The sequence below is a fragment of the Paroedura picta genome, chromosome 5 (genome assembly GCF_049243985.1).
Source record: "Paroedura picta isolate Pp20150507F chromosome 5, Ppicta_v3.0, whole genome shotgun sequence".
Classification (NCBI taxonomy): domain Eukaryota; kingdom Metazoa; phylum Chordata; class Lepidosauria; order Squamata; family Gekkonidae; genus Paroedura; species Paroedura picta.
Window position 1 is genome coordinate 52,833,240 of NC_135373.1, and position 27,529 is coordinate 52,860,768.

At 43.6% G+C, this 27,529-nt stretch overlaps 2 protein-coding genes across 10 annotated transcripts in view; one reads left to right on the top strand and one right to left on the bottom strand.

Moving 5' to 3' along the window:
• Positions 1–5,343: 5,343 nt before the first annotated feature.
• On the top strand, positions 5,344–19,207 carry PRPF18 (pre-mRNA processing factor 18). Of its 2 annotated transcripts, XM_077337983.1 has the most exons (11): positions 5,344–5,536; positions 7,063–7,140; positions 7,258–7,284; positions 12,097–12,204; positions 13,594–13,707; positions 14,597–14,743; positions 14,933–15,001; positions 15,774–15,914; positions 16,450–16,521; positions 17,686–17,841; positions 18,121–19,207. In XM_077337983.1, the coding sequence occupies exons 1-11, from the start codon at positions 5,471–5,473 to the stop codon at positions 18,199–18,201; spliced, it is 1,059 nt and encodes a 352-aa protein (XP_077194098.1). In that variant the 5' UTR covers positions 5,344–5,470; the 3' UTR covers positions 18,202–19,207. The 2 variants fall into 2 exon arrangements, with proteins under 2 accessions (XP_077194098.1, XP_077194099.1); XM_077337984.1 differs by lacking the exon at positions 7,258–7,284 and having other exon boundaries at positions 5,355–5,536.
• A 2,539-nt stretch (positions 19,208–21,746) lies between these two features.
• Positions 21,747–27,529, bottom strand: part of FRMD4A (FERM domain containing 4A) — a 406,427-nt gene continuing 400,644 nt past the window's right edge. For all 8 annotated transcript variants that reach the window (XM_077337977.1, XM_077337979.1, XM_077337975.1 and 5 more), the window contains one exon: positions 21,747–26,462. In XM_077337977.1, the coding sequence (XP_077194092.1) occupies positions 26,360–26,462 (103 nt within the window). In that variant the 3' untranslated portion in view covers positions 21,747–26,359. The remainder of the gene's footprint in view (positions 26,463–27,529) is intronic.

The window sequence follows — 27,529 nt, forward strand, 5'->3', positions numbered from 1 at the left end:
ATCCATGGGGTCGCGATAGGTCGGACATGACTTCACTCCTAACAACAACAACAACAACAACAACAACAAAACGACACACACTCTGATTTCTTGCTAACAGCAAATAAGTGGGCATTAGCAGGATGACAAAACTTATGTATTATTGGTGTCTGATATTTGGGACTAATACTGTGATAATGGTGCTAAAGGAACACATGCCAATGTTCTGGAAAAAAATTCCATTCTTTGTACCTTGTCCACCACCCCTAACATGTGCTGGTACATACAGTATTTGCTGGCGTATAAGACTACTTCCCCCCCCCAGAAAAACATGCCTCCAAGTGGGGGGGTCATCCTATACGCCAGGTGCACTTCAGTTGGGATAGATATAGCTGCCCATAGTGGCCCATAGTACTGTAATGTAATGTAACAAGCTCTATATTTTGAGGGGAAATGTTGGGGGGTCGTCTTATATGTCCAGTCGTCTTATACGCTGGCAAATATGGGTATACACACACACACACACCCATACATACATACATACACACACACATTCATACATAGTTATCACATCCCAAACCCCTAGAGAATTTGCAAAAATTGACCCTGAAATCTCTGTCTTGGAGTAAAGGCTGTCAAATCAGTTTTGCTGCAGTTGCCAAACTAGCCAGTGCATTAAACGTGCTTTATCATGGTACACATTTTGATCATCATGGGTACACACAAGCAAAAAAATATATCTTTGTACCCAGTTATGGCCCTCAAGACCAGGGGTAGTCAAACTGCGGCCCTCCAGATGTCCATGGACCACAATTCCCAGGAGCCCCCTGCCAGCGAACGCTGGCAGGGGGCTCCTGGGAATTGTAGTCCATGGACATCTGGAGGGCCGCAGTTTGACTACCCCTGCTCAAGACAGTTAAATAATACAAATCCATTTTAAAAACAGTACATGCAGCATATGAAACCAACAATTAAATATTTGGATTGTGCTATTTGTTGGGGGATTAAATTAATTGTATCAAAGATGTAACTTGATTTAAAAAAACTAAGTGATTTATTTCTGAGTATTTAAGATAAGATTTATTTTATTGTATTAGCTAAGTTATGGTTCCTTTGATCCAGTATTAAGTGATAATCTTATCACTTTTTATCATCAGGCACTTAATACTGCCTAATGGTTCCAAATGAATATCCTCAGTGTGTTGGGATTATTCCGTTGCTTAAGCATTCTTGGTGGATGTGAATTGGCCTCATTCAGTGATGAGAGTGGAGAAACCTTGAGAGTGAGTTTCTTCTAGAAGAATATTTTAGTACTTTTACACAAATTATATTAATTTCAAAAGAGGAAGAGGAAGAAGAGTTGGTTCTTGGATGTTGCCTTTCTCTATCAGAAGTTGTCTCAAAGTGACTTCCCATTGCCTTCTCTTTCCTCTCCCCACAAAAGTTAACCTGTGAGGTAGGTGAGGCTGAGAGAGCTGTGACAGGATTGCTCTGTGAGAACTGCTCTATCAGGGCTGTGGCAAGCTCAAGGTCACCCAGCTGGCTGCATGTGGAAGAGCGGGGAATTAAACCTGGCTCGCCAGAGTAGAAGCCATTACTCCTAACCACTACACCAAGCTGGCTCTCCACACTAAATGGCAATAACGCACCAAATAAAATGATGGAAACCATATTTTATTTTCTCTGATGTTGTACAAAGTAATAAAAATAACCAAGAAGGATTTGTTATGGTTTTCTTTACCAGAGTAAGCAAAGTGAAATGGAAAAAGGAGTGGTTGAAGAAGAAAAAGCAGAGCCAAATGGGGAAGTCCAAATGGAAGGCAGATTGCTAAAAGAGAAAGGGACCAAACCAGAACAGAAAGAGGCCCCAGTTATACTTATTGCTCAGGGCCTAAGCAACCCTGGAATTGGCCCTGTAGAATCCACTGTTTCTGCTATCTTTCTAGGCAGTCTCAAGGAAAGTGTATTAAAATGCTATAATCTGGTAGCTTTGTCTCTGTTTTCAGAAGAAGAAGAAGAGTTGGTTCTTATATGCCGCTTTCCCCTACCCGAAGGAGGCTCAAAGCGGTTTACGGTCGCCTTCCCATTCCTCTCCCCACAACAGACACCCTGTGGGGTGGGTGAGGCTGAGAGAGCCCTGATATTGGTCAGAACAGTTTTATCAGTGCCATGGCAAGCCCAAGGTCACCCAGCTGGTTGCATGTCGGGGAGCGCAGAATCGAACCTGGCATGCCAGACTAGAAGTCCGCGTTCCTAACCACTACACCAAACTGGCTCTGTCAGAAGGTATAGTTGGTATACCAGCCAAAGTTGATAAAAAGAACTCTGGGACACTTTTGACCCCTGAAAATTTTGAAGGAATTATGGATCCAAAAGCACCCCATTGTGGATCTGACTTTGTGAACCTTCTAAGAAGGCTTTTCCCATTTAGTATATTCATTTAATCCCACCACTGTCTTCACTTTCATTTTGTTTGGATTGATCTTAAGTTTATTCACCTTCATTCGGTCAGTTACAGAACTAAGACATGTTTTTATGGATGATGTCACAGAGAAGATGAAAAGTATGTTATTGGTGTATTAGTGACACCAACCCCATAGCTTTGGGTGATATTGCATGTTTGCTTCATACTGATTTTTAAAATCATGGGAGACAATTTTTGGAACCTGTGCTCAAAAGGAGCAAAACCACTGCAAAGCAATGCCCCCAAATGCCAACCTGAGAAGTGTCGTCATACTAATGTGTGGCAAATGGTGTCAAAAGTCTGACTTAAAAATGGCTGCAGAGGAGAAGGTAACACATTCAGACCTTCACTTGTATCCTTTCATGATGCTGTTACTAACAGTACTTGTGTGGTAATGTGGTAGAACCCAACATAGATGTCCCCCCCCCTGCACCATCTTGATCTAGATCAAGATTCCAAGGGTGACCTTGTCCAGTCACTTTCTCCTAACCTAATATGACTTATAGGATTGTTGAGAGGTAAAATGGAGAAGAGGAATGATATAAGATGATCTGGATTCCCAGGGAGGATTGAGGAGAGGTACAAATGAGATAAACAAAAATCAAATCAGAGATGGTATGGTTGTAGGGGCCCTATGGTTGGCCTGTGGTCTTCATGGCAGTTAACAGCCAGAGACAATTTTCCACATGCTTGTCGTTGCATCCAAGTGCTTTTTGATTCCCTTTTGAGGCTTTCCTCTTTATCTGTAAGTAAACTTGTACACCAAAATCAACAGGAAGTTAAACACCAAAAGTAAAGTGCACCTTGGTAGTTAATCCTTTTTACATTCCAGTTCCTTCTATCTGCCCTGATCCTTCCCATCAGCCCATCCAGACAGTCCAATCAGTTCTTTCCAATTTTCACTGTTACGTCATACACATTTCTGTCAGTTCAAAGGGAAAAAAATGTGCTGTCTGAAATCCTCCAGGTTGTAGAATGCATTTATGTGCTGCCATTAAAAGTATGGGAAGACAAATGACATCAGTTCCATGTGAAGTATTGGTTAGGACTGAATCAGAGAGCCCTGGGTTCAAAATCCCACTGAAGTTCATTCTCTTACCTTTCCCCAGTCAGTATCACTCATTTCTCTCAGTATTGTTGTAAAGTGGAAAGCAGGATAACCCCTGAGCAGCTCAGAGGAAGATTACATATATACATAAGTCCCATTAAGTCACAGCCATTGCCATCGTCTTCCTCTGCAGCATTGGCCCAGCTTAGCTCTTGAGATCTGGCAAGACTAGGCTTTGCCATGCTGCCCGCCCTCCTATGAAGAGGAGTAAGCAATAACAAAATAGTTTTTTTTTCATATTCTTATAATGAAATAGCCAATTGTGCTTGGAATCCAGATGCACCTAGCTGCAAGATTATACCATTTTCCCCAATAAAATGTTGTTAATATCATCACTCTCTTCCCAGGGTTATATTACCATGTAAACCTCTGTGTTATTCTGGCATAGTTTGGTTGTTATTGCCTGTGTGAATTTGCTGTCTGAAAAGTGTCTCTTTGACATGCATAACTGACGGAAAGTCAGTAAAGAGAACAAGATATTGTGCAATTTTATGCATACAAAATTAAATGTGTATCACTCCGAACTAATGTGCATGGGAATAAAGACTGAATTTCTGCTTCCATTTGCTTCCAGCCTTTTCTGAACTCTGCTACTAATACAGCATGCACAATGCTCAGTTACCTCTCAATCTATCCTCCTTGTTGTTAATTGTATGCTTTTTAAATTGTTCTTCATAGATATTAGTGGGACAATCAAAGGGGAAATGTGCTTACATCAAGCATTTTGACCAAAGAAAAGCTATGCAGCCAATGCTTAAGAGAAACCTTTTATTTTAGTAAGAGTTTTATTTGAGTTGTATTCAGTCGTTCCCAGCACACTGTTTGGGACAATATGCATGATGTTTCATTTTATTCTCACAACAATCCTGTGGAATAGGTAAAGTTGGGAGATCATGACTTAAACAGTCTAGTCTAGGGCACACTAGCAGTTCATAAAGGATACTGGCTGTCTTTGTTTATCGATTGCCTTGTGCTGTCTGATGTGCTGTTTTGTACCCTGTTATCCACCTTGGGCCTCAATGAGAAAGGTGGGCTAAAAGTAAAGGCAATGGCAAAACTTGCGTATTTGATACACAATGAATCAACACTGGAAATTAGATTAAAATGGAGGCCAATATTAGATTATATATGGAATAATAGAACCTAAACTGAAAATAAAAAAAGATCTTCATATTGCATATGTTAACTATGGGGTTCACAGTTTCTTTGAATGTAACTTTTAGATTATGTAAAATTACAGGAGATGTATTATTAAATAGAAGCCCTATATTGTGTTTTTATTCTATATTATAGCTGTAGCCTATAACTATAAACAATTTTTCTTTTTCTTTTCTATATCTTTCGAAATAAATATGAATAAATGCATAAAGAGACAACTGGCAACCCAAGACAGGTTTTCCAGGGATGCTTGTCTGGTATACCGATTTGATGCTGACTGATGATGCGCCCTGATAACCTTCAGAGAACCACCAGAGTTCCTTGCAAAGGAGCAATGTAAAGAAACCAAAACAAAATCCAGCAATCTGACTGAAACGAGGAGCACAGGCGTTTTCCAGAAGAGAGTTCGGGCGGGTACAATTTCTCAGCCGGAGGCGCGAGCAAGCGTAGCCCTTTATGCGTCATTAGCGTTGAATCTTCTTGCGGCGCATCCGGCCAATCTCGACAGTTGCGGGGAGGTCCCGCGAAGACGCCCTTTCCCCGAGAGGCGGCCCCGCCCCCCCTCCGGCTCAGGCTGTCATGGCCCGGCAGCCGCCGATAGGAGTCTCTGTGGCGGGACCGCACCGGAAATCGCTCTACGCTTGCTTCCTTGTCGGCTGCGGCTGTGCGGAAGTGACGTCGGGTTGTTTTGTGGCGTGGGGGCGGGCTTCGCTCTTGTAGCACGGCCGAGGGGGGCTGGCTGGGTTGGCGTCGGCAAGGAAATGGACATCCTCAAGGCCGAGATCGAGCGGAAGCGAAAGCTGATGGAGGAGAAGGAGCTGGTGGCGGTAAGGGAGGGAAGGCAGCGCGCAGAGCCCGCGAGGAAGTTGGGGAGGGGAAAGGACGGGGAGAGGACCCGAGAGAATGGGGCGGGGAGACCATCCTCACAAAACTGAGGGCGGCAGAATGAGGCCGGGGGACGTGGGGATCCCCCCGAGTTGCAGCTCATCTCCAGGCGACAGACATCAGTCCCCCTGGAGGAAATGGCTGCTTTGGGGGGTGGACTCCGACTCTAACCCCGCCCACTTCCGGGTCTGTCTGCCCGCAGGCTCCAGGGATTTCTCAACCCAGAGCTGGCTATCCTAATGAGACCAGTAGGAAATGGTTGGTGCGGGGGGAGAGATGTGATGAGACCCGGAGACTGTTTGTGAGGGGAATTACGTTAATATTTTTCTAAGTCCCCCTTTTCTCACTGAGCTGTAAGGAAGATGGAAGTGCCCCATAGTTGCCTAAGTCAGTTGGATCTAATGTTGGATTGAGGGATGGTTTCTGAAGGAAAAAAAGAGCCAGCCCTCTTTCATTTTAAGAAAACTGTTGATATGGAAGTAATTCCTGTTCTGTTCAGGCAGGTAGATATTATTAAGTCTAACTAAATTTTGTTAAGGTTATGTTTTTATCAGCCTGCCCCTGGAAAAGAATTATCTGTCGAAACTAGACTTGATGCCAACACTTTTCAGTGTCTGGCTTTGTAGTGTAGTGTTGTAGTGTTGCAGCAGCAGGTTGCTGTGTTCATTTAAGTGAATAGCCCCAGTCTCACTGCCACATTGTTGTCTTGGCTGGTAGAGTGCATTATCTTTTGAGAATGCGGGTGCCCCTAAACTAGTCTTCTGTTTTTCAGCCAGATGAGGGCTGATGACCAAGGCAGACCACTGCACAAAGAGTGGTTCTGTTTGCACACACTGTTTCTCATTCTGTGTTGGTATTTTATGTATATGTGGAGTGTGTGTGTGAGTATCCACTGGTTGTATTCACTGTGAGTATCCACTGGCTGAATAAGACTGTTGTTCTGCTGACGTCCCTCAAATCTCCTTTCTCATCATGTGTCCTGCCTGGCCCTTCATACCTGATTTCTGTCTTCTCTTTCCTTTGACTTTTGACTGTTCAACCTGCCCTTGACTGACAGCAGCTGAGTTAGCATGTGTGTTGTTTGATTATTACTGTTGTTTGATGATTTCAACAAAGGAACTAAATTAGATTCACAGTGCAATAAAAGCTTTATTATCTGACACTAAATATTATCTGGCACTAGAAAGCTAACTTAGATCCAGGTGCATAGCTGTGTTGGTGTGAAGCAGCAGAACAATGTTGGAGTCTAGTGGCACCTTGAAGACCAACAAAGTTTTACTCTGGGTATAAACCTTCATACTGTACGGTCTTAGTTGAAAACGTTTTGATTTACCATAAGTTTAGTAATGTTCATATTGAAGTACCTCATATTCGAATGTGAATGTACACCAGGGTCTGCTTAACAGTACTGAAAGAAGAAATCTGTTCAATGAGTTCTTACTGGATTAACTGATGCTCTGTCTTTCAGGGCAACAAAAAATACTTTAAACGCAGTGAACTAGCCAAGAAGGAAGAAGAGGCATATTTTGAAAGATGTGGCTACAAGGTAATACAGCAAATACTCATATTGGCATGCATGTTTGGTTTGTTTTATCTGCTTGACCATAGATGATAAAGATCTTGCTAATAACTCTTTGTCCAATCTGTCACTGTTGCACTTTAGCCTGTAAACAAGAAGCCACCAGGAGAGGTATGATTTTGCAACCCACTTTGCAATGCAGAAAGAGGCATGCATGGATTTTTGGATTTGTGTTTATAGTCTGGCTTCTTCTGTGGAGGGCATGAGGCTGCTTGAGAATAAAGCTGTCCGTGCTTTTTTAAATGTTGCGCTCCACCAGGCATGTACTATGGATCTGACATAACTAAACCACCTTCGAAAACTAGCAGAAACTGCCAAACTTTGGCCCGCTGGCCTGTTTTTTTTGTTTTTTAATCTAGTGCTGCTTAAAAGGCGAGCAAATTTGCATATTGACTGTTCTTACCTGCCTTTCTTAATCTAGTTCTCTAAAGACAATGAAACATAGCCTATAGCCCCCCCCCCCCCCAGTTGGGAAAATGTAATGAATTAATCATTTGAAGGCAGCTCCTCCTCCTCCCATCAGACAAACAGTTTCGATGTGAGCTGACTAAATTCAGTCCCTTTTTAGATTGGAGTCTTGCAGCAAATCCAGATTTTCTTTTTGGGGGGAGCACACTCATTTGGACAACTAGATTAAGGTCCAGTAGCACCGTAGAGATCAGCAGGACTTCTGGGGTCTAAGCTTTCAGAGTGAAAGCTCCCTTGGTCAGTTTGGATAGTGCACCTAAAATGCTAGAACCGACAAAGATTTTCTGGAAGATGTTTTGTGGCCCACCCACCTCACATCAAGAAATAGGCCAAGACTTTTCGGCCTGTGATGCAAATATTCAAATTGGTAAAGGAAATGGCAGTGAGATTATAGTAATAAGCATTAAATAATTTGCTTTTCTTAAGCAGAACACAAAATACGTTTCTAAAGTGAGCCATCTCACCCTGCTTCTTGGCAGAGCTGCCGATGCTTGCTTCTGGCTACCTGGCCTTTGTGAAGGTGGGTCTGCGTCTCCATTAGGCACACTAAATTCAGCTCAGTGCCGATGCATTATTCCGTGTCATGGATGGAGTCAAGTTACCCAAAGTACCTTTTGGCATTCAGTCCCTCTGAGGCATTTCCTGTTTCTGAAAGCCTTGGCCTCTGTAGAGGAGGATGAAAAAAAAAACAGGAGACACTGGTAGAGAGTTAAAATGGAATAATCTACTTTCTGCAGAATATTGTATTTTTTGGAATATTTGCCTAGATTTCTGCTTTTATACAATCACGGTTTATTGACAAAGGGTGTGTGTGTGTGGGGGGGGGCACTAGAACTTGGACAGTGTGGGTGGGAGCTGCAGCTTTACTGATATAGTGTGCCATGGTTGAAAAGTTCCTAATTTCTTTCAGGATGGATGAATGGACAAAAAGCACAGAGGATTAATTGGGATAGATGTCCAAATACTTAAAATGCAAAAGGGTTCCTTGGCCAGGGCAGCTAGCTTTTTGTAGCAGTAATACCCAGTAGGAGGGCAACTCTTGTTTAACCAATGTGGCTGTAAAATCTAGTTGCAGTTTAATCCTTAGTGTTCTGCTTGGAGAAAAGTCAGAATCAAAAGATAGGGCTGTGGATGGAACAGATTTACCAAAGAATCTCCTCCAAATATATGCAACTAAGAAACATTCTGCCTGCTTAAATCCTGTTAAAGAGCAGCCCAGATTTCTGCTCTTAAACAGTCTTAACATATTTAAAAGACAGAAGTCTATGTTAGGTGATGCAGGTGCTTTTGCTTTGCTTAGACTGCTTGAGCTGCTTATAAAGAGGAAGCTTTGAAGAAGCAAAACTATTTTTTTGCTCACTGCTTGTCACTGAGTCTAGCTTATTCAATGGCCTAATTCTTTTTTTTCCTTCGGGGTGATCTCACCAATATTTCTTTCAGAGATAACTACATTTAAAGATTTATACGTGATTTGGAATATTGTTTTGGGTAATGAATGTGAGGCTTTTGGGTTGTATAAATAATTGTTGACTGGAATCATCCTGAACATGTATACACGGAGCGCATTTCCCCAGAGGATTTGTCTGGACATAGAGTTTTATATAGATGGCTGAAATTCTGTGCTCATTGCCTATCTTTATTGTGGAGAAAAGCTGTTGTCCTGCTAATTGAAAGTAGAGATACATTTTCAATAACTGAAGTGGACCCAACAAATAAATTTCACAAAGAAGGATTGCAACAAAATAGAGGAATGGACAATGGATATTCGCATTTTAGCTAGCTTGGTATAGCAGTTTAGAGTAGTGGCTTTTAATTTGGCGAGCCAGATTTGAGTTCCTGTTCCTCTGCGTGCAGCTGGCTGCATGACCTTGGGCTAGTCACGGTCCTGATAGTGCTGTTCACACAGAGCGGTAATATCAGGGCTCTGTCAGCCCCATGTACCTCACAGGTGCCAGTTGTGGGGAGAGGAAGGGAAGGGATTGTAAGCTGCTTTGACACTCTGGGTAGAGAAAAGTGGGATATAAAAACCAACTATTCTTTTTCTAGTTGACAGATATATATCAGCTATGGCAATCTTGATTCTAGTTTAATATTTATATTCTATAGAGAATTTATGTCACATAATTTATGGAGGGCTAAGTAGGAATTGTGTAATTAGTTTAGTTACCAAGACTAGGTGAAAAATCATATGTACCATATGTGGGTGGGGGTTGTCTTTTCTTTTTGAATGAGTCTCAGTCTAGATGGAGAGTATCCTGGCAAAATATTTTAATGGATATGGCATGTTTTATTACATTTGCTAATCATCTTTAATGGAATAGAAATGGAAATAGCCTGATAGTGGAGTAGATGGATATCAGTACTGCTACTGCCACAGAATTGGAGCTCCAAAATCTTAACAATAATATAATATGTCAGCAAATATGGAAAACAAAATAATGGCCCAGAGGCCAGAAATGCTTAGTTTACATTCCATTTCCAAAAGAAGAAGATGTCAAAGACTGTACCATCACATTAATTTTTCACATGATCAAAGTGATGTTCAAAATCTTACAACTACCACTGCTATCCTATATGGAAGGAGGAATGCCAAATGATTGGGCTGGATTCAGAAGAGGCACTAGACATCGTAATGCAAATTTATGATGGTTAATAGAGCATGGAAGATTTTATTTCGGAATAAAGCCAGCTTGCATTTCAGATTACAACAAAGCTTTTTTCTGTGTGGTTGGTTTTAATAGAAGTGAGTGTGCCACAACTTCTGATAGCATTGGTGAGCAACCTGTACTGTGGACAAGAGGCTACTGTTAGGACTAGGGATGGGCATGAACTGGGTCATGACCTTAAATTCGTCACAAATTTGGCTGGTTCCTGTCCCTTCGAACCCAAGTTTGGAGGAGGTGGCTCCCTCCGAACATTTCCTGAACCTTTTGTCTGGTTGGGTTTGGAGTTCTTGACATTTAAAACCTCTATTTTGCTTCTTGCTCTTTGGAGGTGGGGGGAGCAAAACAGGTTTTAAATGGTTGGCAGCCATCCTTCTGCTTTACAGTGTGCAGGTGCTTGCATCCTTCTGTGAGGCTGAAATGGCCGCTAGCTTCTCACTTCCAAGAAGAGGAACCAAAACAGACTGGCCTGAACCCAGCTAGTTTCATGGCTTCTGGGTCATTTGGGTTCAGTTGGGTATTGTTTGGTTTGTGGCCATCCCAAGCTAGGACAGTATAGAAAAACAGAATGGTTTCCAAGTAGCAAAGGTGTCAGACAAGAATGCATTTTATCTCCCTGTCCAGTTTATATGTACAACATATTACGGGAAACTGGATGAGCTTTAGATTAACATGGTAAAGATGGTGAAAGCTGGTGGAAGGAACATTAGCCATTTGAGTTAATACATAGTACACCACTTTTCTGGCAGAAAGTAGTGAAGAAGTGACTATTGATGAAGGTTAAAGCAGAAAGTACTAAAGCAGGATTACGGCTGAACATTAAGAAGACAACATCAATGACTACTGTGGAGTTACACAAAGGTTGATGATCAAGAAATGGGAATGGTTCAAGTTTTTATATTTCTTGGCTCCCTCATCAACCAAAAGGAAGACAGCAGCCAAGAACTCAGAAGAAGATTGAGACTGGGTAGGAAAGCCGTGAGCTAGAAAATATTCTTAAGCATAAGTGTGTGTTGCTGGTGACCAAAGTGAAGTTAATTCATGCCATAGTATTCTTCATTGCTAAGTATGATTATGGCAACTGGACAATAAAGAAAGCTAACAGGAAGAATGTTGATTCAATTGAAATGTGGTATTGGGTAAGAGCTTTACAAATACTACAAACTGCCAAGGGATAAATAAGTTGGTTCTAGATCAAATCAATCTTGAATTCTCCTTAAAAGCGAAATTAACAGACTGAAGCTATCGAACTTTGGTCACACTATGAGAAGCCGAGAGTCATAGGGGGGGAAACACATAATTGTAGGAAAAGTTGAAGGCACGAACAAACATAGTTTAAAATCAGAGTCCGGTAGCACCTTTAAGACCAACAAAGATTTATTCAGGGTGTGAGCTTTCGAGTGCAAGCACCCTTTGTCAGACTATGATCTTATTCCCTGTAGTGGAAGAAGATCATAGTCTGAGGAAGAATGCTTGCACTCGAAAGCTCACGCCCTGACTAAATCTTTGTTGGTCTTAAAGGTGCTCCTGGACTCTGATTTTATTGTGCTACTTCAGACCAACATATGAAACATACCTTGTGAGTATCTGTACTTCTAGCTTTTCTGTACTTTTGTTTCTGCAGTAGTGATGTAGACAATTTCTTTAGAAGGCAGTGCATCTTGTGAAGGTGTTGCAAATTGAAGTCAAACAATTTCTGTGTTGTATTTTCTCAAAGGATGCCTGAAAGAGCTGTTCATGTTCCTGTGTATTAAAAAAAAACAGCTTTACAACTAGAGGTTATGCTTCCTAGGTGCAACAGAAAGAAGAGGAAGAGGAAAAGCAAATGGCATCACCCAATCCAGTGCTGGAGTTAGAGCTGGCAGAGGAGAAGTTGCCGATGACTCTCTCAAGGCAGGAGGTAAGAACATCTATCTAGTGTTACCATATATGGGGCCTTCTGTGACTGACAAAGATCTATAGAGCATTTGTCTTCTCTAGAATGCAGTTAGTTAAATAGCACAGTTGCTGCCTGATTGTGAAAATCAGGAAACATGGACCGTAGCTGAATGTTCTTTCCTTGGATTAATTTCATCTTTGGGTACATTCTCAACCAGTCCCTTCGTCTTCTTTCCAATTGAACCTTGAATTATCTCTGGTGAATGCTGCCCCTGCCTGTATTGCAGTTGAGAGATTAGGAGCTTTTCTTCTTTTGGAATGAATGTGATGTTTGGAGGAACCACACTGGAATGGAATATCCACCGAAGGAGATGTGATGTGTCCTTTCTTGATGGCCCCAGGATATATGATTTCTTAAGCTGGGCAAGAGGACTTCTTGATGGGAGGTGAAGGATAGCACACATGTTTTGACAGCATCTAACATGCATCTCCCCCCCCCCCCTCAAATTATGACTCATGGGAACCTGGGGGAAACCGTGATAAAGCCTTGTTCTCCAATTTCTACCTTTAGAAGGTAAGGTATAGCTTAAACTTTGGCCAAGGTGAATTATAATTAGGCTGTGGCTTTTAAATCATGGCTAAGACCCATTATGCACGGGGGTTTTAGCGCACATTCGGGGTGGAATGGCGGCTACTAAAATCACCGATAACGCATGGAGCCGGCTGCAACCGGCCACAGCTTCGGTGCATGCCGCCGAAAAAGCCGCGTCAGTGAAACGCGGAAGAAAGCGCAGCTTCCGGGTGACCGGGGCGCAACCAGAAGCGGCGCCCAGATCGCCGCGTGCATAATCGGTTACTCTGGGTTTTGCCGCCATCGCGCCCCGCCCCGTACATAACCGGTATGCGTCGCGTCTTCCCCCTCCGCGTTTTCCATGTGACCCGAAATCGCCGTTTCGGCGGCCGTGCATAATGGGCCTAACAGAGACTCACTCTTAGTCTTCCTTTTGGAGCTCATGTATTCTTCAGCTGTGATGAATGTAGGAGGGGGGTATGCATTCTCAAGGGGTGGGAACTTGGGTTTCCATCTGTATCAGCCCCTAGTTTTTAAGCACAGAACATGACTTGTTCAGTGTTAAGGATGTAACTGGTGAGGTATAAGTTGCTTGTTCATTGAGCTTTGTGTAAATGGCAGGTCTTTGTTATCATTGGGCACAGTTGGGCAAATCTACTGCAGATTCTGTGTACTTTCACAGGATGAGGAGTGGAATTGCAGTGACCCAGGCATTTTATAACCAGGGACTTCTGTTTTGCTACTTACTGTGGGCTGTTTTAGACTAAAGCAAAAGGGTGGCCTTATTTGTCTTATTTTTCTCCAGGTTTGCCTAAAGGAGATGTTCTGGCTGTTTTTTAGGTCATTAGGCGGTTGAGAGAAAGGGGTGAGCCTGTCAGACTGTTTGGAGAAACGGATTACGATGCCTTCCAGCGATTACGAAAGATTGAAATTCTGGCACCAGAAGTGAACAAGGTAAGTCCCATGTAGCAAGAGGAGCATTGAAGGAGCTATGACCAAGTGCCAGAGGAAAAGTATATACATATTGCTTAGTAGTGATGCAAAAGCATTGTGCCAGTTAGCTTGCAAAAAAACAGTTTGTAAGCTTGCTTAGGGTATAAAATTATGCATTCGTAAGAAAGGCTCAGAAAGCACCTTCTCTTCCCTTCAAGCCAGCTTGGTGTGGTGATTAAGAGTGCTGGCTTCTAATCTGGAGAGCTGGGCTTGATTCCTCACTCCTCCTTCACATGCAGCCAAGCTGGGTGACCTTGGGCCAGTCACAGTTCTGTCAGAGCTCTGTCAGCCTCACCTGCCTCACAGGGTGTCTGTCGTGGGGTGAAGAAGGGAAGGTGATTGTGAGCCACTTTGGGACTCCTTTGGGTAGTGAAAAGCGGGGTACAAAAACCAGCCCTTCTCCTTTTCCAGTTCCGAAGGCTGCTGGGATAGCATGTCTCTCTCTGGTCCTCCCATACATGTCCCTGTGCCTGGGTGGTGGGATTCAGCCTGTGCTTCCACCCCCGGTTTGCCTGTCTGTTCCTGTCCTTCAGTCATTAGCATTACTGACTAAACGGCACATCCAGCGTAGAAGTGGTTCATGGTATAGGCATATTACTGCCTTAAGGCTCACAAACATGCAGTCTCCAGAGAGAAACCATCCCCATATACTTAAAATGGTCAGGAGGGAGGAATTTGGCTGCCCTGTTACGTGAAGAGTGTGCATGCTGCCTCCTACCCCTTCAGCCTCTTAAAGAACAGGAAGGCTGGCTGTTGTATGCATTTTCCAGAAGCCTGATGGAAAGCACCTCACCCTCCAAGCCTTCTCAGTCATCCTCCTTAGAACTGTCGGCTCTGCTCTTCTCTGTAGGGCTTGAGAAATGACCTGAAGGCTGCTTTGGATAAGATTGACCAGCAGTATCTCAACGAGCTTGTTGGGGGCCAGGAGCCAGGAGAAGATGACACTCAGAACGATCTCAAGGTCCATGAAGAGAACACCACCATTGAAGAACTGGAGGTAGTATCAGGCAAACAGTGTCCCATATTAAAACTTTCCAAAGAAAAACTGGGTTCTGCAGCAAGCCCAAATGAGGGAGACGGGGAGAAATTGGTATAATTCCATAAGTCTTTCTATTTTGTAATTTTGAGGCAGGGAAATTGCTGAAAATGTCAATAAATAGTAAGTATTTTTTATCTTCTTTTCCAGGCTTTGGGGAGATCTTTAGGGCAAGGTGATGATCATAAAGACATGGATATCATAACCAAATTCTTGAAGGTAAAAATCAGAACCCATCAGAATATTTAAGCTGCAACCAAAACAGGGCATATATTTAAGACTGGTTTTAATGTTTAATTGTTAAGTTTAATACTAGTTAATTTGAATTTTATTCTATACTTTGAAAATCTTACTGTAATCTGCCCTGAATTTCCAAAGATAGGGCGATAAATAATTGGTTACTAGCATTACAAACTTTCTGCATGCATCAATGTTAATTTTAGAATGCTTGCTTTGGTTTAAGGTGAGGTGAGCAATCAGAATTGCTGGGAAAGATTGAAGCAAGAGGGCAAGACCAACTGTTCCAAAGAAGTGGGCATTCAAGAGCCCGTAGAGTCATGAGGAATTTTCCTTAACAAATGAAAACTCTGGAGATAGCTAGCCCCCAACAGATGCCTTTTTCTCAGCTTGCAGCCTGGGATATATGCACATAAGGGGGAAGGGGAGGGCGGGAGAGGGAGAGGGAGGGACAGAGAGACAGAGAGAGAGAGACGGACAGAGAGAGACAGATAGACATTAACCTCCCCTCCCCCCATATAGCCGTTCCCAGTTTCTTAGCTTGTAGTGTAACTTGTGTTTTTCCTGGTCAGCTAAAGGGGTAAGTCGCACGGGGAAAGTGGTCAGTGGGAAAAGGGTTAGACTGCCTACAATTTCTTTCCTGTAAATGTCCCCTCTTGGGCTTGTGCACATTGTTTATTGGTGATCATGACAGTGGGAGTCTGTGTTTAGCTGCTGTAGGGCAGTTTGGACTTAACACGTTCATTTTCTGCAGTTCCTTCTGGGAGTCTGGGCAAAGGAACTCAATGCCAGAGAAGATTACGTGAAACGCGGGGTGCAGGGAAAGCTGAACAGCGCCACTCAGAAGCAGACTGAATCCTACCTGAGACCGCTTTTCAGGAAACTTCGAAAAAGGGTAACCAGTGCAGAACTCTTTTTGAGGATCCATTCCAGAGTAATTCTGCTGCATCCCTGCATCAAGTATGACTGGGCCATTCGTGATTTTAGAAGAACTTGGCTATTGCATCTCTGAGTAATTTACAGCTCTGTGTCTCCCCGAGTGGAACATGTCAATGACAAGCAGACTCCTAGGGTTGCCAACTGTCTGGAGAAAAATAGTCCTGAACCTTTAATGGGGGTTTATGGGGATGTTATTTACGAGGTGATTTGCCTCCATGGCATGAAAGTAATTGGGTGTTTGTTTCCAGACATTGTCTCTATTAAAGTGACAGAGCATTTTTCTCCGGGCCAGTTGGTAATCTTACACAGAAGCAGAAGCGCTCCTTTAAGGTGAGGTAATTCCTGACTCCTCTGTAAGTTTCAACTGTTCTCCAGTTTTAATGTAATGCAGTAGTGTTTCACAGGTGTTAGATGCATTGACTTGGGACACACAGAATATGCCTTTGCTCACCTTTTCCCTACTTGATCTATTTTTTCTCCTTTCTATTTAGACTCTTCCTGCAGACATCAAAGAATCCATAACGGATATTATTAAGTTCATGCTACAAAGAGAGTACGTGAAGGTACTGCAATCTGTGTTTGTGCCCTGCAGTTTACATGCATTAGGGGGTGTCAAGTTTTACCAGTTTAACTCTTCAGAGAGTTAAGAGATGAGCAAGGAATTATGTGTTCAAGCATGTATGAGCTGTCTGTTCTTGAGGGCACAGGGAAATTTACACCATTGTGTGTTCGTGTCTGTTAAGTGCCACCAAGTCATTTCCAGCTTATGGCGGCAACCCAATAATGACCTCCAAGGTGCCCTGTCATTGATAGCCATGCTCAGGTCTTGCAGAATGAGGGCTGTGGCTTCCTTGATTGAGTCTATCCATCTGATGTTGGGTCTTCCTTTTTTCCTGCTGGCTTCTACTTTCCCTAGTACTGTTCTCTTTTCCAGTTACTGTTGTCTTCTCATAATGTGACCAAAAGCATGATAGCCTCAGTTTGGCCATTTTAGCTTCTAGGGAGAATTCAGGCTTGATTTGAATCTCGAACTTATTTGTCTCTTTCGCAGTCATGAGAAGTGAGGCTCCTGGCCCTGCAGCTCAGCCCCTTAGAGGCCCCATCCAGGTTTCTTAATCATGTTGGTTCTGTTCTTTTACATAGAATCACAGAGTTGGAAGGGGCCATAGAGGCCCCTGCTCAATACAGGATCAGCCTAAAGCATCCAGGATAAGCATCTGTCCAGTTGCTGCTTAAAGAGTGCCAGTGAGGAGGAGCTCACCACCTCCTCAGGCAGCCAACTCCACTGCTGAACTATGAATGTGATTCCCCCCCCCACTGATATCTAGCTACAACATATGTAGTTTAAATTATTACTGTGGGTCCTGTCCTATGCTGTCAACAGGACTGTTCCCTGCTCTCTTCCAAATGACAACCTTTGAAATACTTAAAGAAGAGCAATCATGTCTCCTCAGTCTCCTCTTCTCCAGGCTGAACGTTCCCAAGTCCCTCAGCCTTTCCTCATAGGGCTTGAAAGAGTGCAGATAGATTTTAACAAACAAAATTATTAAGCATTTGCAGCTGTAGATGGGTAGATGAAAATGTTAATGAACTTTCAGGCCCTTAGCTAGCAAGCCTTGGCAGGATCCTTTGGGCTCTGGGCCTCAGAGTTGAAGATGAGAGCTTTTGATGTCTTGTGTATTTCTGCTGGCCATGTGCCCTGCTGACCAGTTTGCTTCTTTCTGCAGGCCAATGATGCTTACCTTCAGATGGCTATAGGCAATGCTCCCTGGCCCATAGGTGTCACTATGGTGGGCATCCATGCCCGAACTGGCCGAGAAAAGATTTTCTCAAAGCATGTGGCCCATGTGCTGAATGACGAGACTCAGAGGAAGTACATCCAGGTGAGAAGTATGACAAGGCTAGGCTGAAGGTTTTAAAGACCTGCCTTGATCTCGAGAGAGACCTTAAGAGGTCAACGTTTGTTAGCGTGAACAGCAATCACTAAAAGTGGAACCAGCTTTGTCCAGTTCACTTCATTTATGTGAAATGCTTTCCTCCAGCATTCTAACTAGAAATTTCCTCCAAAGTTGCTTTTGTGTCTTTGTCTCAGAACTCTCTCCCTTATCTCGGTTGTGTCTTCTGTATTACCATTATGACCCTCTTTTGTGTTATTTCTGTAGGGCTTGAAGAGGCTGATGACTATTTGCCAGAAACACTTCTCGACAGACCCGTCCAAATGTGTGGAGTACAATGCGTTGTGATGGATTCTTATCCCTGGCTGGGCAAGAAGACCACCTGAGTTGTGAGGCACCTCAGAGCGGACTGAGGGGGGAAGACAAGAAAACAGTTTTGCCTGGGCTTTGATGAACTTCTAGGCCACAGTGGACATGTGTGACAGGCTCATGTCCAGAGGCACTCCCATTTCTGGAGCTGTTTTCTTCCGCTGACCTTTAGGCAGGTCAGAAAGATACTATAGTCTGCTTTTCGGGGCTTGAACTACATGACTTTTAAAAGCCTGGAGGTGCAGATTTTGAGGCACTGTACTAACTAGGACTATGGCAGAGGTTGCTTACATACATTGCCCTTAATGATGGGAGTAAAGTACACATCTGACTTGTAGGTTTCTGACATTTGGTTAGATCCCATAGATCCATTCTGATAGCAGAAGTGTTTTCCCTCTGGCTGAAGAAACCTTTCCTTTATGCAAGAGCCTGGGAATATGTCAGTTCTCTGACGAGCCTTTGTATTTTGAGCTTCTTTTACAACAGTAAGAAGGGAAACCAAAGTACAATTTGGAACATACATGAGGTGAGAGCCTTTAGTATGATCCTGCTGGTCCGGAAACAGGATATCTTCTCATCCCTGTCAATTTTTTTGGTGTAGGCCACACAGCCATTTGCACTTGACATTTTGGGATGTATTAATCCATAAAAAGCTGTCCTCTCTGAAGAATGTTTTTGAAATTGGATTGAATAGTCCGTTACCATTTTTGCTATTGTCTTTCCTACCTTTTTACTGAAGCCACAAGAGTTGGTGACAGTAGAACATGTAAGTTTCCCTGTTCTCGAAAAATGGAAAACATGATACATTTGAGACGAGAAGCGAAAAGCTAAACAGGCATCTGTACAATGAATGTATTGTAATATGAAGTGATATAAAATTTCCCAGGCTGCTGAGTCCACTAAGGAGAAATTGATATCATTTAAAGGTGTTTGTTTAAGAACTGGTATCTGTGGGTTTTATTTTAATAAAGGATTGACAATTCCAGTTGCTTCTCGCTATAATCCAAGCCAGAGTGGGCACGGTCCTTTCTGTCATCAATGAGAAGATTTCTTATCTTTGTGGCTGCAGAGATAGCATGTTCGAAGTGTGCATGGAGTGGAGTTTTAAATGCACAGTTAAGCATATGCAGTTTAAAAGGGAGTCAAAAGATTCATAAAGTCTCAGCTACAATTATAGAAACTGTGCTTATTGATAACTGCTTAAGGGCAGTGTCAAATTTGCTTTCCAGATAAAGTAGAATGACTAGGCCATTTTTCACTGTGCGAATGCAGAAGAGCTTTTTGGATGGGTGGAAAGTCCTTTTTGCAGGTTATGTGTTTGTGTGTGTGGTCAAGGCTTGCAGCTGACTTATGGTGACCTGTAGGGTTTTCTAAGCAAGAGATGTTCAGAGATGGTTTGCGATTTCCTGCCTCTGCATCACAACCCTGGTATTCCCTAGAGGTTGCTTATCCAAATACTACCCTGGGCTGCCCCTGGTTAGCTTCTGAGATCTGAAGAGAACAGGCTGGGCTGAGCTATTCCGATCAAGTTTCTACAGGCTAGAAGGACACAATGGGAGATTAGTCACCCCCTTCCCCCAACATAGTCAAATGACAATGCTAGAAATCACTCCTCTGTTTATTAAGGAAAAAAAACTGATTTTACTTGGGAATACTTGGGGGATTTCTACACCCTTTAAAAATAGTGAGATACCTACCTTTCGTTGACATTATATTTTGGTTCCTCCACATTACGTCACCAACATGCAGCGTCTGAGCAGTAAACAGCTGGCTACATCCTCCATTTTAAAGCGCTAGTTGGTGAATTCCAAAAAAAATGGTTTCACCAACATATGTGGGGCTATCTACTGGAGAGAAACCAGCAGGCCACCAGCAAAAAAAATGTACAGAGGTAAAGAAGTGCTATCTTCGCCTCCAATGTCCCTCCCTCGCACTTCTCCCGGTGATGAGAGTTTTTTTTAAGTGAACTGCCTGGAGCAACGAATAGGCATTCATTTGTGCAGGCAAAGGCAAAAAGAAAATAATTTCCTCAAAGTTGTAGCACAAAGCATGAGTCTCTAAGCTTCCCCCCCCCATCAGGAATGAGATTATTTTTAAAAGAAGCAAGACTCATGAGTCCATAATTGGTGGCAATAAAGAAGCATTATGTAGTCGTGCATCTATGATTAGATGCACAGGCGATTCAATGGAGAGCTATTGATTAAAAAAAAATTAGCGGGCATTGCAGGCCCTTTAAAGCATGGAGAAAGGGGATTGGCTGCCTGGCGCATTGCTCTCTTCCACCATTTCCAGCAGCAGTTGTGGAGGGGGAGAGGTGCGAAATGGCGGCAGAGAAGAGTGGGACAACAAAAGTGAGGAGGGGCTGGGAGATCTGATTATATGTAGGCTTACACCACTCAGCTGGTGTGATGCTATTTTTAACAATGTGTGGAAATGCCTTTAGGCATTCCCTTACCTTGATGCATGGTAGAGCAGTTTTATTAGGTCTTCTAGATCAGTGGTCCCCAAACTGCGCGCTGCGGCCCGGTGCCGGGCCGCGAAGGCCATGGCGCCAGGCCGCAGCTCCCTCTCCCCGCCCCCCTGCAGTAAAAAACTTCCCAGGCTGCAAGCTTGCGGCCCAGGAAGCTTCTTACTGTGGGAGGGCGGGGAGAGGGAATCAGGGCTGCGCCGCACACTGTGCATGCGTGGCCGGGGCGCACATGCGCCCTGCGCGGCTGAAATCGTGCATGTGCGGCAGTTTTACGCATGCGCAAAAGTGCCACACATGCGCAATTTCAGCTGTGCATGCGCGATGCGCGGGCGGGGCAGTTGCCCTGCCGGTCCCCAGCCTTAGAAAGGTTGGGGACCACTGTTCTAGATCCTCCAAGATACAGGTGTGACTTTATTTTATTCCCACCTACCTGGATGGTCTGCCAGACTTGAGCAATCAAGAAACAGGAGATAAAAGACTTCTTTGGCTGCCTCTTGACACTTTCAGTGACTGTGTTACTTTGAAATGGTTGCCCGAATAAGGCTGTAGCTTGGCTCCATTTGTGCATTCTCACTGGAAGAAAACAGATGTGTGTTTTTTCTGAGAATACTAAGTTTTGTCCCAAAGGAAATAGGCATGGAGTGATTTCAAGCAAGGCCATGCTTAGGCATCTCCCGTGCTACAGAAGGAGCGTGTAAAGATTCAACCCTTGAACTGCAGTGGTGGGGCCTCTTCCTAAGTGACAACACTTGTATGTTTTGGAGTTGTAGGGGAAGCGAGGAATTCACCGGTGTCACAGATGAGGGTTCTGTAGACATTTTGGAAGCTTGATATTGCTGTGTGATGAAGTTCGGGGTGTAAGTCTGAGCTAGCAGCTGTAAATCAGGTGAGTAGGTACTAGGACACAAAGTCACCAGGCAACTTCAGTAGGAACTTGTAGCATTGTGTAAAAGGTAGATCATGGAGAGTGTGAGACGCAAACAGGCACAGATAGTCAACTACAGACACCCATTGGATTTTGGCCACTGCAAAAAAACCCAAAATCTTCTGATCATCAGTTTCATCTCGAAAATGTTTTAATAAGGAAGTGTTGACAACATTGTTTTTGCAAAATGTAAAGGTAACTATACAAATTCTTAATACAAAAAGAATAAATTAAAAGCAGATTCTTTTTTAAAAAATTCTGCAGCCTTTTCTACAACATAACTGCTTTTCTTCCCCTTGTTAACCGTTGCACAGAATTCTGTAAAACCATTTTACATGCTCTACCTTCAGTTTCAGAAGAGTTCTATTTTTTCCTTATTTTTAAACTAGAGTTCATTTTACACAACTTGTAATAAAACTATGGACATATATATATATGTATATATATGTGTGGGTGTGGGTGTCAGTCTACATCTAGTTAACTAATCAGTATCTGGTCATCTGGTAGCACCTGAATGGGGTCTGCAATGTTCAAAACTAAAACTATCACCGGGTTGGTAGAGGAAGAAAAGAAAAACCGAATCAAATTGGACCCTTGTCTTTCCCAACGTTTTCAACACTCGACTGCATATAATAATATTTTAAAAATAAACCCTGCCCATCATGGCATCTGGCGCATGTGCATATACAAAGCTAGGCAGGGAGGGAGGTTTGTACATATACACAAACTGCAGTATCAGTCCAGGACCCTTTTTATGGATACAAAAGCCAAATCCAAGGGGCTTAGTCATGGGGTAGTCAAGTGCTTGAATACAATAGCTATAGTTACCTCCTCATGTTATACTCAAAAAGATGTTAATCTCCAGATTAACATTTTATGTACATTTTTGTATAAGTGAATTGAGTTAAACAGTAAAACCTGTTTTACTTAATTTCTGTCTTTACTACCAGACTGGCTCACAAGTGCCTTGATTGTTTTTTAAAAGAAAAAAACACTTTCCCACATTAATAAGTTTCCCCCCTAATCTGCTTGCAGATATGCAAATGAGAGGTTTTTATTTTGCCAAGTGGAGCCCCAAACTTCTTAATCTAGGATGCTTGCTACCATTTTTGCTAAAGAATGCCAATAGCATCTGAACTGCCTTTTGGCTCAAATCAGAGGGGGCCAAATTCCACAGCGAGGCAACTGATTGGCAGGACTGGACTGCTGTCTCCAAGGCCCTGCTGCTGGCTGGCTGTGCGTTTTCTTCAAACAATTAAAACATCAACAAAAAAGAAAAACTCCCGTCATTGCTCAGCAAAGCATTCTGGCAAAATAAATAATTAAATCAGTATATAAAAACCAATCAAGTTGTCTAGGTGATGAGTTTGGTCTGGTAAATGGTTCAATAGAGACATTTAGCTACACTGCAAACATTAAAAAATTTTTTTAAAGCCATTTGAACGATCATGGCTCCTCCCCCCCCCCTGCAAAATCCTGGGAATTCAAGTCTGAAAGTTCTTTTAGCAATCTGTAACGCCCGTTCATCTCCCACTCTCAGCAATTGCTTGGGAAAGGGATTGACTTTTAATGCTGCAGTAAAGAGAGGTTCAAAAGTACTACCGAGCATAGAGTATAGTATAAAGAGGTTCATTGTAGTAGCTTTTGGAGACTTTTTTTGGACGTCACTAGCTGGGTGTTGCCAGTAGAGGGTGCAGGAGACAACGTGGTGGGGAAGCATTGTGAGAGAGCAGCCTCTCTTAGGGTAGAACCCCAGGTCCACATGAAATCTGTTTTTATTATTGTCTGTTGATTAGATAGCCCACAAGATGGTGGTGGGAAGGGAAAATGTTGATGGCTTGACTGAGAAAATTAGTGGCTAGGTGCAAGCTTTTGAGTCACCACTCACTTCTTCAGATGCAGTGTAAAGATGTGAGCAGTGACTCATGAAAACTCATGCCCATCCACACATTTTGTTAATCTTTAAGACACTGCTGGAGTTTTGTTTTTTTTCTACTGCTACAGACAGACTAATGCAGCTACCCATCTCGAGACTGAATGATTTTCAAGAGCATCTTTGTACAAAGAGTCTATACCCTATAACCACTACATAGAGGTGGTGTATACAAAAGTGACAAAGGTCTAAATTCATATAGTACACAAATAGAAACACCTGGAAAATATGTTTGGCTTTTTAATGATATCATTTGAGTTATGATTCACATTTTGGCATATTTTAAAAAATAATTTGTAGGTATTTCTATTAATGCATGATATATTAATGTAGACCATTGTCAGTTTTGTATATATGTAGTGCTTGAAAGGCACATATGCTTTTTTTGTATGATGGGGGAGGGGTGTTCTTGAAAAATCACTCAGGCTATCTGTTCCTAGTAATCTGTTCCTAGTTTTAATCATTTTGCAGCCCCCCCCCCCCCCCGCTTTTTGGGTTATCAGTCTTTTTTCTTTAGTTGCCTCCCCCCACTGTAGTCTTCACTTCTCCTCCAAAGATCAGGGCCCTCATTTGCAATCTAATTTAGGAAGAGGGGGGCATTTCAAAATAGCTGCAGGCTTGCACACAATTAGTGTGCTTGATTCACACTGCAGCCTGGAGGACTTTGTGACGATATGTATATTGAAGCCCTGACCACTGTCTGGCCTACACGACCTACAATGGAAGTGCTTAGGACTGGGCTGTTCCATCAAACAACTTTATCACAGAAAGGAAGTGTCTTGCCTCTTCCCCCACAACCCGCTTTCCCACACCAAAAGAGCACTGGGAGTTATTTGTTTTTGCTGCTCCACATGCACACAATGCCCATGTAGACTAGCGCAAACTGGGAACTAACTCCCCACTAACACCATTTTTGCACAGGAAAACAGCTTGGAGCCGAGGCAAGAAGCCCTTTCTCCCCTTGTGCAGGCATTACGAGCTCAAACAGGCAGTCCTGTATTTTTTAACAGCCATTCCCTCTGCACGTGCTGTGTGGAACTCACACTTCAAAAAACCAAAATATGTAGTTTGGCCTCAGTGCTAAAAAGTGAGGGTGAAGAATCTGGAAAGGCGATCCAGGGAACTTGTCCTAACTGCTCAAGAACAGCCCAATCCCAAGCATTTCTGTGCCAATGCAAACTAAACAGCAGGCAGGCTTCCCACGTCAATAAGTGACGTGATGTGTTTGGAGGACGGAAGTTTTTGCATTCCTGGTAATAGCAGCATCTTGATTGTTCCTTGGAACACTTGCACAGAGAAATCAGGGCCTTGTCCTTGGAAAGCACCACTTCTCTCTCCTCTCTCTTTTATCACCAGCCACATCCAGGGAAGGGACCCTGGCCTGGGTATTGGCATCAAAGAACGTGCAGCACTGCTCCCCAATACCTGCCCAAATGAGGGGTGGTGGTGCAAGTGGCAACCTTTGGGAGGTGCTTCCTGGCTCGGCTAGCTCAGAGGCAGAACCGGAATGTGGGAGGAGCAGCAGCCGGGCTGTGAAGGGGCCTTGCTGGGCAGGTTGGGGGCCTTGGGCTGGAAGCTGCTTGTCCCGCATTCCACAAAAGTAGCCTTCCAGTAAAACCTGTGGTTGAGCCGGGCCTGAAGACTGTGCATGGTTCATCGTTAAAAGTATCGAGGCCTTCTTGAAGAGTGATGGCTTTCTCAAAGTGTATAAAAGCATTGCTCAAGTGTGAATTTAAACTTGTAGTTTCCTTCCTTTGGGTATTGGCAGACAACCATGTTTTGTATCAATGCAAATTAAAAAAAAAATTAGTTGGTCCGATTTAGTTTTTCAGGAAAGTGACCCAGGCTGCTGGTAAGTAGATCGACAACAACCCCCACCCCCCTTTAAAGCACTTTCCTGACTGGTCAATAAGCCCTTCTGCTACACAATCTATAAGATCAAGTCTTGTAGACCCTGATGTGGTATCCCTTGACTTGACATTGTTCTCTAAGCAAACTGATATATTTATTCCTAAAGCTTTTTGGCATTTCACTTTACCAATGATCACAAGGTTCTTCAAGTTATTAGGCAGCTGGCGATTAATGATAGGGATATCTCATCGAAATATTTCATTGTCCCTGTTCTTGCAATGCCCTTGGGTGCAGCGTCTTGTTCACCCAGTGGCTTTTCCCAGCAGATCGATGCCAAGACTTAGAGAGAGGCATTGGTACCACCATCCCATGATGTGCCCGGATTAGCTTTCAGGGCCCCAAGACAAAGGAGACAGAACAAGTTACAGAGTGGTAGGCTGTCATTTTTTCCTGGGAAGCAGAATTCCAAATATTTAAATATCCTTTAGAACAGACAATTCTTAAAATCTTTGGCAGCTAAGAGCGAGCTGTAGTATTCGGTCCCATCTCGGAAACAACAACACGACTCCCTCTCGGGTATTGTTTCACAAGGGTCACTACACAATAGCTGTTGCCCCGTGTTTACCTAGTACTTTGACGTTCAGAGTTTAAACCGTACACGGTAGGACAGTACTGGGTGCCAAAGAACAACATGCTCTATAACTGAATTGCCTGCCTGCCGGGCTGTTACAAAGGCAGCCCCGGGACGACCCACTCATTGCTCCTGCTGAGCTTCTAGGGGGGCTCGTGGCAGTTTGCAGCAACGTGGCCTAGACAGGACTTCCAGCGTATTTTGCAAACAAAGCTTGGACTCGAAGCTGGTGCCGGGGCCAGTTCATCTGGGTAAGGCAAATGAGAGGCAGTGAGGTGATTTTCAGAATGGCATTGATGTTGTTCAAACGGCTGTGGTCAAGGGGGATCACACAAGAGTTCCAGGCTTGGCTTTCTCCTGTCCATACCACTGGACGTCGGCTAGTTCTGGATAGAGGGAGGAATCCAGGTAACAGCCATTGTTGTAGCTCCTATATAATGAGAGGGGACAGAAATTTAAACCAATGCAATTAACAGAGACAGTGGAAGCACGAGAGCACCATCTGGGACGGGATAGGCCTGAGGGCTAAACAAGATGTTGCATCTAACTTATGGCTGCATAGGGATTTGCAGCTGCAAGTTCCCCAGGGGAACTCAAGGCTGATACACATGCAGGGGCCCAGTTCAGATGGGGACTGTGGAGGAGGGGCTTCATCCTTCCCCTGAGCAAGAATGTTTCCCCCGCAGGGAGCTGAATATGCATGTCCTCACGGCACATGCAGCCCCGCCTCATACGGCAAATAACACCCCTTGTCCCAGGGTCGTTCTGGCTTGGGAAAACAAGGGGGGAGCTGAAGCCCTTCTTCCTTTTTGGCCCAGAGTGCCAATCTCAATCAGGGCCCTGTGGCATGTTGGACCGAATTCCCACAGGGAACTTGCAGATGTGCTGGGCCTACAGATCCCCCTGGCAGCCATGAGTTGCATGTAGTGCCTAGTTTGGCCATGAGATATTTGGAGAAATGCGCGAGCCCCCCAGTTGCTTGCTACTAGCATGGTACAGTCTTCAAAAAGGGAAAACTGAGGAGGTGTGCGTTTGGACTGGGACTCTGGAAGGTTAACTAGGTCACTCTGGTCATCATTTAATTATCCAGGAGGTGCCCCAAATCGGCGTGGCCTCAGGGTTTATTGCAAAGCAGACCACCTTAAGACACTTGACTATTCCCCAACCCAATTCTAGGATATCCTGAATGGCTTGTCTGAATTATCCACTCCAAATCTGAATTCAGATTCAAGTCTGAATCTAATCACTCCAAATACAGCTGCAGCCTATTTTTGAAGAAGAGTTGGTTCTTATATGCCGCTTTTCTCTCCCCACAACAGACACCCTGTGAGGGAGGTGAGGCTGAGAGAGCCCTGATATTACTGCTTGGTCAGAACAGCTTTCTCAGTGCTGTGGCGAGCCCAAGATCACCCAGCATGTGGAGGAAGAGTGGGAAATCAAACCCAGCTCACCAGATTAGCAGTCTGCACTCCTAACCACTACACCAAGCTGGCTCTT